Here is a 13,114-nt window from a genome sequence, read left to right on the forward strand (position 1 = left end):
TGTTTATTCAAGAAAAGCTACTGAACCCAATAAAACCAGCAGGCATTTTACCTAGACCTCCTCCCGTCCTCACTCCCCAGCTCCACAGCAGCCTTGCAAACCAGCAGCCTTACAATGAAGGTGTGAAAAACAGTAGTCTAGCAACAAACACGGGGGGAGGCCAGGTTTGTAGGTCCTTAAAAAGACCACGGAAGCCATTCACATGTCCATTAACAGATGTATGGATAAATAAAATGTGATATGTACCCACGATAGAATATTATTCAACCGTAAAAAGGAATGAAGTTCTGACATATACAACAACATGGATGAACTTGAAAACATGGTGAGTGAAATAAGGCAGACACTAAAGAACAAATATTTATCATATCACTAGTATGAAATATTAAAATATGCAAATTCATAGCATCAGAAACTAGAACACAGGTTACCGGGGGCCTGGTGGAGGTGGGGAATAGGTAGTTAATATTTGATGGGTATAGACTTAACAATTTGGGTGATGGATGGTGAGGATGGCAGTACAAGATTGTGAATGTAATTAACACCATTGAATTTTAAATTTGACAGTGTTTAAAACGGGAAATTTTAGATTATATATATATATGCATTTCTGGCATAAATATTTTTAAATGAGAACAATAAAGAAATATACAACACAAAAAGTAAACTTTAATGTAATCTATGGGTTAGAATAAATACTATATTCTAATAATATTATTTCAATAGTCATTACAAAGATACTAATGCAAAATGTTAATGGGGAAAACTGTGTATGGGGGTATATGAAAATGCTGCACTTTATGCATGATTTTTCTGTAGATATGAAACTGCTGTAATAAGAAAAAAATGACAAAATATGGTCCCATTTCCACTGTCACTATTTGACCTGTCTGGCAGTTACCCACTCAAAGGGTTTGTCATTACTAGATTTAATAGGAGCTCACTCAGAGGGAAAAGCTGTATTCCCAGGCATTTGTTAAAAATAAGCAGTTACATTTAACATCTCTGCTGCCTAAGGCTGTGAAACCAGCTAGAAAAAACAAGAGCCTGGCTGAATATTTAAAAAGAAGATATGGTTAATGAAATGTCCATAGGCAGCCTTGAAAAGCTCTGACATATACTTGGAGATGTAGGTCATGTTTGTATGTAGTGCTCATTCCAGGAAACACCTGAGAGCACCCCAGTCTCTCACCTCAGGCTGACCTTCAAGTCCTGTGCAAGCGGGAAGTGAAGGATAAGGCAGTGTTGTAATTGTGTGAGCACTGAAGGCATGCTCCCATACACACACATAGCCCCTTGGCAAAGCGTAGAAGACTATTGGTTCAGACACTTAAGGAAATCCTTGACCAATCATTAGTTGGCTACTAAACCATCTGAGTGGATACTTCAGTAGTAGCATACCACAAGGAATATAGTGTTTATAGCATCAGTCCAGTAACACTACACAAACAACACTAAATAAATAAAAGCAAGATAAACCAACAACAATAAACTGTAGGTTGGAGGGGGATATTTGATTTCCAGATTTGCTATATTAAATTGTCTAAAGTGTCTGGCTTTCAAAAACAAATTATGAGGGAAGCAGACTTGGCCCAACAGTTAGGGCGTTGGCCTACCACATGAGAGGTCCGCGGTTCAAACCCCGGGCCTCCTTGACCCGTGTGGAGCTGACCCACGCACAGCGTTGATGCATTCAAGGAGTGCCCTGCCACGCAGGGGTGTCTCCCACGTAGGGGAGCCCCACGTGCATGGAGTGCGCCTCATAAGGAGAGCTGCCCAGCGCGAAAGAAAGTGCAGCCTGCCCAGGAATGATTCCGCACACACGGAGAGCTGACACAACAAGATGCTGCAACAAAAAAGAAACACAGATTCCCGTGCCACTGATAAGGATAGAAGAGTACACAGCGACTGGACACAGAGAGCAGACAACTCGGTGGGGGGGGGCATGGAAGGGGAAAGAAAGAAATAAAAAATAAATCTTTAATAAAACAAACAAATAAATTATGAAACATGCAAAGAAATAGGGAAGTCTAGTCCGTACAAGGGGGAAAATGTCAATAGATACTATCCCTGAATGGGCTCAGATGTGCGACTTATTAAGCCAAGCATTCGAGATAACTAAATCAAGTGGCTGGAGCTATGAGAGATTAAAAGCCTTTCTGTAATGATCAGCATCCGTTTCCAAAAAGTGCCATGAACTTTCTGACACACGACCCAGGTTGTTTTCACTTGTTTATTACCTTCAGTTTTGAGCTTCTGTGCACATACTTATAAATAAATATGTTCTTTTTTCACTTTTAAATGAGTCGCTCATATATGAATAATAATGAGAAGTGTGGAACTAATTGAAAATGTATTAAATAAGTACCTGAACAATCCTTATATTTTAATCTCTTTTCAGGCCCTCCAGTTAATGTCACATGCAACATATTTATAAACAGCTTCGGCTCTATCGCTGAGACGACCATGGTAGGCATGTCTATTTTGTAACAAGTTTAACACTAGATTAATTTATATTTGTATTAATAACAACTTTTCTGCTAATGTTACAGAATTTAAAATCAAAATTAATATAAAAATATTTTACAAGTTAAAATTAATGGTGTACTTAAATTGCAATCAACTGCAGGTTAAAATGCAGTTATTCTTTGTTATAGAAGAAATGTAAGTAAAAACCAGTTGATTTTCACAATTCAACAATGTAATATTAAATCTCAATTAAAACTAAAATTTTGCCATTTAAGCTAGTGATTTCCTTTTTAAGTATTCTTTGAAAAAACGTATATAAGTGTAGTAGTAAGCTCTTTCATGTTTAATTGCTCTGTGTATGAACAGAATTGTGTTTGATTACCTATCCATATTAATGTAATATTTGCTTAAACATAATAAATATTTTGTAAATTGTAATATATACCTTCATTTAAAATTACCATATAATTGAGAACGTTTTATATAATCTAGTTATTAAAGCTGAAAAAACACAAAAATTATTATTACAGACCAAAAGTATGGTTTTAAATTTTTATTCCTTTCTTTACACATCACATTGCATGTCCTTTTTGTCCTGTACCTTATATTGTGCATTTCAACAAAAATAAAGTGTAGAGATAAACAATTGGTATATGAACCACTGAGTATCTGTAAAATTGTCTAGCATCCAATTTTTTTTTAATTGAAACTATGTGTGGTGGTTCTTAATTACCTAGAATTATGCTCCATTTCCAATTTAGCAGGTATAATTTGCATAAATTTCCAAAGATGATTTTAACCAAAATAAACAAAATCCTTAAAACTTTATTAGCTTCTCAAACCATCGTTAAATAGAGAATTCTGCTTATTTTCCATTCTTCAGAAACACAATAATTTGACAGTGAATTTTAAGGAAAAATAATCCAATATATGAAATTGTGTGTATGTGCATGTAGGTGATCCGTTTCAGCAGGAAGAGGCTATTCAGCATCATTTATTAAAATGGTGGTTTCCCTCGTGTGTGTCATGTATGTAATGTTTATAGTCATTTAGGAAGTGGTTCTATTCAAACTCGATATAACTACAGCAAAGCATTAGTGGAAAAGACCTGAACTTACAGTTTGGCACATTGTATAGAATTGTCTTAAATATAGTGCGTGTGTGTGTGTATGTGTGTGTATACACTATCATGAATATGTATACATGAGTGTAAACACAGAAATAATGCAGGTAATTTGCCTGTATGGGCAGTGTGGTTCTGTTGCACTCTGTCTCAGAAGTGGCTGCAATCACATTTCACACTTTGACTTATTTTGGATTCTGGTTTAATGTCTGATCTTTATTTATATCCCACTTTTGTAGATACCTAGTCCCCATTGTATTTAAAGATGAAAGAATTCCTGCTTACTTTGTTCTATTTAGGTTTATTCACTGCACAATCCTGAAAACTTTGAAATATCTTTCTCTCTACTTTCTCTTTTGCAAATTTTCCACAAAATGTTTTCAACAGCAGTAGCTGGAAAGGCTTACAGCCTTACCTATCCTCGTGCAATGGAAGGAAGGACTTGAGAAAAAGACTACACATAGTCAGATTTCCTTTCCATTAAAAAGCAAAAGATTGCCAGGCTTTTGCAGGTTTCTGCTTTTTGTGACTGTTGGAGAAAATAAGAAAAGAATGAAGATAGCCATGACTAATTTCCATAATTATTATTTCGGGTATTCTGAATGATTTTAAAAAAATTTTTTTAAGACTTTAAGATTTTTTTATCTGACCAGTTCTGTTCATGTATAAACAACAAGTTTCATTTATGATTGCACAGGTGCCTAGTACATCCTGTTGGATTAGGAATGGGGTGGGGGTTTGGGGTTATTTGTTATCTGTTATTGGGGCAGGGGACTCCCAACTCTTTTTGATATGGTTGAGTGGAGAGGGAGAGCAGGAAGGTGTTTTGAGATTTAGTTACTGTTTTTCTTTTGGTGCTGAGATTTTTTGGCTTCTGGCTCAGCGGCTGGCACTATATTTTTGCAGCAGGAGAGGATCATGTACACAGCTGTCTGGATAAACTGAGTTACTGCATGAATGTGTGGACCTGTTGAAAGGAAAATGAGAGTTATAATTGTGGTAAGAATAGGAATTAATTAGGAAATTTAGGGTTGGCTATGAGGGTATCGCCTCCAGGAGTCTGAGGATAAAGAATAAGAAGAATTCAGTATTAAACAATGGCATTAATGGTTGACAGTGAAATTACGTGATTTGATGGGCTTTTACACTTAGATTTTTAGCTGGAATAGGAGACTTTAGATTATTAACTGTGGTTTTACAACAGTGTTTTTGAGAGATTTTTTATGGATTCAAGATTTCCAACCAGCAGAGCTGCATAGACCAGTACGGTGAGCAAAATGACCCCATTTTCCCCAGTTTATGTAGTTTGAAGCATAGGCGACAACAAATTATTATTACTTTCCTTTTTGAGCTTGGAGCAGCTGGCACTTTAATTTGTAATTTAGATTTAGTCCGTTGTTGTAAGGATTCAGTTACAAGGTTACAAGAGTCGGGTTGCAGTGCCTGCAACACTGAAAGCATACCTTGCCCCTTCTAAGAGAGAGGACCGATGTAATCTACTTGCCATCATACTACTGTAGTTTGTGCTTGGCCAGTATGTTTCATCCAGTGAGGTATTGTTACAGTTATTGGAGTGAGCACAATGGACACCCACGGGTGATGTTCATGAGCTGCTGGGGAGTGACGGGCAGTTGGAAATGCTGGACTAGGCACCACAAGGTCTGGTATCCATGATGTTTGCCTTTTCGGTGCAGCCACTCTGCTGCTTTTTGGGTTTTGGTAGTATGGCTCTGGATCTTCTTGAGAGCATCTGCCTTAACAGTTCCAAGAGAGATGCTAGAGGAGGGGGCAGGGACATGATTGAGAGTTACCTGTCACTGCTGGCAGGCGTTCAGATGTTTTTTTGCAGATTTCTCTTTTTTATAGAGGGCAGCTTATAACAATTTATTGACCTTGTTTTGCACTTTGGTTTCTTTTTGCAATTGTGACTAAAACTTAAGTGGTATTTGTTTAGAAAGTTGCCTTTGCCACAAACCCCACCCAAAGCCAATATTGGTACTGGCTACATCCAATTCACAGGGTAAGTTAGGATTCACCCCCTAAGTGTTTGAGCCTGTGTTATTATTGTTTTAAAAGCAGCCTGCTTGGGGTGGGGGGGTGGGGCAGGGCTATCATTTTTCTGCACAACTTTTTCTGATTAACACATATAATGGTTTTAATATTTGTATTAAATGAAGGATGAAGGGTTTTCAGTATTTTAATAATATGAGAAAACATTATATTTTATCAGTTATAACACTTAAGTAAACACCATTTAAGAATGTGATAGACAATCAGGACTTTGTAGCTTGTCCTAATTGTTCACCTATCTCAGGCTCTTAAGATAAACCAGTTGTTTTATTTTAGAACAAAATTATTATCTTTTTCCTTAACAATAAAACACATTGTATATGCTTTACATACATAAGTTATTAAAATGACTTTGGAAACTGTTTTAAAGCAAATTTTTATAACATGCAACTATCATGATTAGATTAATTAGTAGGTATTTTATTTTAGCAATGCAGGAAAACTATTTTTCTCATTATTTTATGAAAACTTAAGATTTCCAGTGGAATTAAAATTATTTTTTCCCTATTACCACTGTAATATGCAGATTGAGGTGCCTTCTAATCAATCATCAATTAAGTTTCTGTTTAAGAATATTTTCTCTAATTAGTTATTTGAATATTTCAGTTTAAGCAATGCTTTATAAACTTTTTATAACCATTCGTAACTGCATAGAGTATAGTTATTTCATTTTAGGACAAACTCTGCCTTCACAGAACACATTCCCTTACTCAATGCTACCACAATACCTTCTACAACTTGCCATATGCATTCAAGTTTTGTTTTATACACTTCCATTCTGTTTTTATGAAAACCAGCCATCTTATTTTAGGGCAAAACTCACTACTTTTTACTTTTTTAAATATTTTACATTTCATTCTGTGAAGAAAAATAAACTTTATTTTGATTTAGGCAAGAATCATCTTTTAGGAAGAGATTTATAGTAATTTCATCAGTGAAGACTTGTAATATTTATTACTCATACCTATTTATTAATATAAGCACTTGTTAATTTTTGGTCATTTGAATAGAGCTTTTGTAGGAATTAATATTACTAACTGGAGGTATTGAAATATATGCTGGCACTAAACAAACAGACAAACACAAAAAAGTTACGGCACATGGACAGAAACATAAAATTCATTAATTTGACTTACAATTTTTACTCCTTTGGTATGGTTATTTTATAGCCTTTTTTTGGAATTAGTGTTGCTTGTAATATGCAAATTTGTTTTTGAAACAAGCTTACTAGTAATAAGCAAGAGTTAGGAATATTTGAGAATGATAAATGCAGTTATTCAATTTAACAGTTTAGATAGGTATTTAGCACATATATTTTGGATTATTACCTTTTAGGAATATATTTAGATTTAGGAGTCAGCTGAAAGCTTACTTGTAAGAGGCAAGTAATTATAAGTTAAGGAGGGTTATTAGGGACAGTGGGTATTGGTAAGATGCGAGGGCATAAAGGAAAAGGATCTGAGAAGGTGTTTAACTTGGGGGCGAAGGGAATGTGTTTTCTGCCTCAGCCACTTCCTGGAGAGGGAGGACAGGAAGGACCCTGGAGAGTGTGGAGCTGAGCTTGAGAATGGATGGTGGGTGGGGAGAAGGAAGCAAGTTCACAGGGAAATGTGGGTAAACTGGAGGAGGATGGAGTAAGTTGGGGGTGCTGATGAGGCATACGCAGTGGAGGAGGGATGTGATGGGAGAGATGAGTTGGAAGAAGAGTTTTCTGTGTATGGAAGGCAAGGAAGGGCGGGGAGGGGAGGCGAGCTCCAGCTTCTGCACCTGTATGAGAAGGGGAGAAAGTTAGGGTGGGAGGCGGTAAGGACCAAAGGGGAGGAAGGGGAGTCAGAGAATGAGAAGGGTGGGGGGTTGATGTGATGTCCAAGAAATATATGGAGGAGGTGCAGGGGGAGTCTGATCAGCTGGATCAAAGTTGAGGTTTTTGAGGGATTTGGGGGAAGGAGGAAGGAAGAAGGAAGAAGAAAGTGTTTGAAGAGGTTTTTGGTGTAGAAGAACAGGATACAAAAATAAGAGAAGGCCTGAGCATAAGGAGTCTTGCATGTCTGCCCCTGGTCTGGATAAGGTTCTTCAAGTTTTGGAGAACTTGAGAATTAAAAGTGCATTGACTTTCTTTGTCCAAATGGTATTGCAGCCACACAGAAAATGAGTATTTTAGGTCTGATGTTTCCTTCCAGGTACAGAGTTTTAAGGCTATGAAGGAGACAGCCCAGAGGCATGGTTTTGGGGGTGCCGAACTTGAATTCCCCATTTTAGGTGGCCTGGGTGAGACTAAGGATCTCTAGAATGGGGGAGATTCTGAGTGAGACAGGCATTCCCAAATCAGTCAGATATCTCTAAGGAAACGGGAAACTACTCTTGGAGCCAGATGTCTCCAGAGCCAAGGGGTTTCTTTCCACAAGGACACAGGCATACCACCCACTGCGTCCCTTGGAGAATGGTGAGGATCCTGGCCTAGTGCTAGGTTTTCCCAGCGGGCAGTCCTGAACAATGGAAAAGGAAAGAGAAAGAGACAGCAGGATCCTCCGGGGGAGAAATCCTTAACTCACCCAGCCGAGATGATGTCTGGTGTTGGATGGGCATTCAGCCGTGGAGGAGGGGAGACTCCTCACTAGTCAGCCAGTCTCAACATTATCCCAGTCCCGGGTTTCGGCACCATATTTTGGAGAAAATACGGCTCTTACTGGGACACAGAGACGGATTGACCATAAGCAAAGAGTTTGTTTATTGAGAAGCTCTCCCAACAGAGGGGGTCTGAAGAACAGACCTCAACCCCCATGCCAGCATGGTGGGGGTGTGAAGAGAGACTTCAGCCCACTCCTGGAAGGGGAGACTTGAATTTATACAGAACTTTCCTAGGTGGAGAAATGATAGTTAGTGGAACGGGGGTCGAGGGTCTGAGTGAGGTAGTGGGAGGGGGTTGAGGGAGTTTATGATTTCTTGGAATGCTGCAGGAGCAGATGTTTCTTGTCATCTGTGGGATTAAAGGGTATGTGAATAGTGAAGGTTTCCATCTCTGTTTCCCTCTGATATGCAGGTAGAGGTAGTAAAGATCTCCATCTCCCTCTGATAGGCAGATAGTGAAGATCTCGATCTCCCTTTATTCCTGTCTCTATGAGGTTTCTTTGTTTAACCTGTGGGGAAGGGCCATGCCCTCAGACACTGGGAGGGGGTTTGCCTTTTCCCAGTGCATATCAGGGGAAACTGAGTTACAGCTTGTTAATTATTCCAAATCTCCCACAGTGACATAATTCACCAGTCCACCACTAAAATGGTCACACAGTTTATAAGATGACTACACCAACTGAATATCTTACCATTAAGTTTAACAACCTTTATAGGTTAATATTAGGTGGAAAGCTTACTGAATATGGCAAACACATTCTCACAGTGACCCTCACTAAGTTTGTTTTCCCTCTTTCAACATAGTAAGCAGTTCCTTTCTGCATATTCCATCATAATGGATTCCATGTGAAATAAGTTTTAGCATTATTGCTCTCCTGTTCATAAACACATGCAACATCAATGAACGTTAATCAAATACCCCAGAGGTTATGTATTACAAAATCTACCTCAATATACTCCTTTTTATTCCCCCAAACTCCTAAATGTGTGACAAAATTATTTCCATTCAATTGCTCAGATTCAATATTTGTGAATCTTTATGATTGGTAAATAGAATAGCTGTAATATGATGTCCATCTATATGGAAACAGAAAAATTAAAACATTTATTTGGGATGATGTATTTTATTCATAGTGTCCATCATCACAATGCTAAACTAAATTTCATCCCATTTGTTTAAAAATTAATTTTATCTTTATGAAAGCATTAATATATTTTTTATGTTCTTCACATTCTTATACTGAATATATTTTCCATTTGCTAATCCAACCAAAATAGCCTATTAAAATTAAGAGGACAGAATCTCAACTTAACCAAAATCATTATTAAATATCTTTGCATTGAGAATATTTAAAATAATACTAATTCTTTGAATTTACATATCTCTGCTTAACAAATGTCTTAACTACTCTTCAGTGTCTTTACTAACCAAATACCTTGAGCATCCTGTGCTAGTCTCAACTCTGACCTCCACTTTTAAATATAGCTCTAGTGAAGCTATTGCTTGATAATTGAGAAAACTTTTCTAGTCAATATACTATTTCTTTAGGCTACTGTTGAGGATTAAATTGTGTCACCCATAAAAAGGACCCTGGTCCTGTGGGTGTCAACTGACCTATAAATAGGAGTTTTGAATAGATTATTAGTGAAGGTGTACCCAAACTGAAGAAGGGAGGAACTTAAATCAAAATGGCGGAAGTCCTTTCAAGCAGAAAATTGGACAAAGTAGAGGAAGCCATGGGGAGCAAACAGAGCTGAATGTCATTGGAGCCTGGAAGAGAAAGGAGAAGATGCTGCCATGTGCAGTATAATGGAAAAGTAGAGGAAGCCATGGGGAGCAAACAGAGCTGAATGTCATTGGAGCCTGGAAGAGAAAGGAGAAGATGCTGCCATGTGCAGTATAATGGAAAAGTGAAGAAACAAAGATAGGTGACTATCCAAAAGGTACAGACCCTGTGAGGAAGCAAATCTTCTAGCCTCTGAAACCATGAGTAAATAAATGTCTGTTATTAAACCAACGCATTGTATGGTATTTGTTTTAGCATTTGGGAAACTATAAAAGCTACTTCTAAAAAAATTAATTAAAATATTTAACATATTTTGCATCACCTTCTTGCTCCAATTTAGGTTTATTTATTTTTTTAACATTTGTATGCATTTTCCAATAATGTAAGGTCAAATTTAATTTTACCTGCTAGACTAATCCTTTCCCAATGTTCGTTTGTCTAATTAATGTGGTGTCAATCATGTTCTTACTTGAGTACAGTTTTGTTATCCTTGACATATTGTCATCAAAATATTTTTCTAAAAATGATGTTACAACTAACTTTAACTTCTCTGTTCTCCTTATATTTGAGTCATGTGACATTATACATAATGAGATTTTCTAAGAACACCACCAGTATCCACAAGTCCAAGTTCTCACTCTTCTTAAGGAGGCCATGATTTGACAGCTTTTGGAGACCACAGTCCTACAATAAGTTAAAGTAAAATAGAATAAATAGAAAGTAAAATAATAAAATAAAATGAAATAAAAATTTTCCATCTGTCTTAACTTTCCTAGGGCTGCTATAAGAAAATACCGCAATCTTAGTGGCTTAAAATCACAGAAATGTATTGTCTCATTGTTCTTGAGACAAGAAGCATGAAATCAAGGTGTCAGCAGGGCCATGCTTTCTGAAATCTGCAGTGAAGAATTTTCCCTTGCCTCTTCCCAGCTTTTGGTGGTTTGCTGGCAATCCGTGACATTCCTTGGCTTGCAGAGGCATCACTCCAGGCCTAGCCTCTGCCTTGATATGACCTTCTTTCTTGTCTCCATCTTCACATGGCATTTTCTTCTCTGTGTGACAGGTTCCTTCCTTTCTGCCCATGTATCCAGATTTACCCTTCTTACAAGGCCACCAGCCATATTGTATTAGGGCCCACTCTGATCTACTTTGTTCTCATCTCAACTAATCACTTCTTCAAAGACCCTATATACAAATAAGATATACTCACAGGACTGAGGGGTAGGGTTTTAACATACTTTTTTCGTGGAACACAGTTAAACCCGAACACTGTCCATTGGAATCAGTCTCTTTCCTCTTTCGTAATGTGGCCTTGGATGGAGACATGTCTGAGCTGCCTTTTAAACTTGTCGTGACAAAAGGAGCTGAAGATCGCTCCTGTGTGGGAAAGCTTAAGATTGCCACATTAAGTGATCCTTTTAAAAAGAAAAAAACGCAGAGAGGAGTGACTGTGGCTTATATCTTTTCGTGTTTTGTCTTTCATGTGTTGGAAGCCATGCAGACAAAAAATCCGTGGTGTGAACATTTGAGGTATACTTCTGCAGAATTGCGATGTGCTGGAAATAAAGCTTAAATGCCAGGATGAAAACATATTTAAGCTGAACGTATTATTTTCACTCATATATATATACATGTAGTAGTTTAGGTGTGGATAAATAGCAGTATTTTAACATTTATTGGCTTAACCTCCTAATTTTGGAAAACAGATGGTTCTCCATCTTGCTGTACATATGTTGCACATAAGGCAATATATGCCTTAAGTCAATATTTACTCAATGAGTCATTATTTTTAACCAGAGCCCATAGAGTGAAACATTTTTACAAAATAAAAGCATACCAAATAAATGTGAGATATTTCGGTTGATAGTTTTCCATATGCACGTATATGGAGATACGTGATAGAGGAGTCAGCGGATCTCAGGGTCTGATGTAGTCTCACGAAATTGTCAAATTGTACAGTTCTTCAATTTTCCACACCACTATTAGGTTCACATTTTAGTTGCAACAATAACATGTACAAATATATGCTATTTTGAGTCATTAAACTATTAGACGTTCCAGAGAACAGTAACCCAGGGTGGCACAAAAAATTAATAATATCCATTTACATATTCCCGATGAAATCTTTAAACTCCTACACATTATTATACTTAGTGCATCTTTTATCAAACAAAGTTTCAGGCATACACAGAATGTATAGATAATGAATAAAATTCATGCATCACCATATTAAGAAATTAAATGATATAAAGTGAAGCAGATTCTGTCCTCCTAACCAAAGTACTGCTTTTTCTATCTTCCCAATGGTACCTCCCTGTCATTTCTATATGAATGAAAACATAGGCAAAATGGCTGTAATGCATTTCACTTGATTTTTTAAATTCACACTTATATTTTGAGATAATTCATGCTTCTACATAGGACCTGTGATATTCATTTTTATTTTTGTAAGTTTTCTATAATGTATTTATCCATTCTTCTTTTTCTGGACATTTAGATTGTTTCTAATGTTTTTGTTACTACTAAAAATTCTGCATTGAAAATTGTACATAATCTCCTAACGTACATATGCAAGATACTCTTTAATTATATTTTCGGAAATGTAATTATGTGGCCCAAGGTTATGTACCAGGAATAGAATTACTTGGTCTAAATGTGACTAAATTACTCTCTAAAGTGTCCATCTGTTTTAAACACTTACTAACAATTTTATGAAATTATCCATTGTTTCACATCTTCATTGACACTCAGTATTTACTTACTTTTTCATTTTTATATGAATTTTGTAAAATGGGATTTAATTTCTGTTTATCATAGGCTTCCTTAAGAGTGAGCTTAAAATATTTTAAATGTTTATTGCTATTCAGGCTTCCTTTGTGCAAAAGCCTTTCTCTATATTTTATAAAATATGTAAAGTTTTGTATACTTTGTAAAGATATTTTCCTATATTTTTGCATAAAACAATTTTGCTTTTTCTATTTAAGCTTTAGTTCACCTGGAATTTTATGTAATTGCATATGTATACATGAGATGAGGT

General features: G+C 36.6%; 1 protein-coding gene across 2 annotated transcripts in view; it reads left to right on the top strand.

Moving 5' to 3' along the window:
• Positions 1-13,114, top strand: part of GLRA3 (glycine receptor alpha 3) — a 261,833-nt gene that overhangs the window by 68,591 nt on the left and 180,128 nt on the right. For both annotated transcript variants that reach the window (XM_004458668.5, XM_012525220.3), the window contains exon 3: positions 2,402-2,469. In XM_004458668.5, coding sequence (XP_004458725.3) covers positions 2,402-2,469 — 68 coding nt within the window. The remainder of the gene's footprint in view (positions 1-2,401; positions 2,470-13,114) is intronic.

Source organism: Dasypus novemcinctus, chromosome 1 (assembly GCF_030445035.2).
Source record: "Dasypus novemcinctus isolate mDasNov1 chromosome 1, mDasNov1.1.hap2, whole genome shotgun sequence".
Taxonomy (NCBI): Eukaryota; Metazoa; Chordata; class Mammalia; order Cingulata; family Dasypodidae; genus Dasypus; species Dasypus novemcinctus.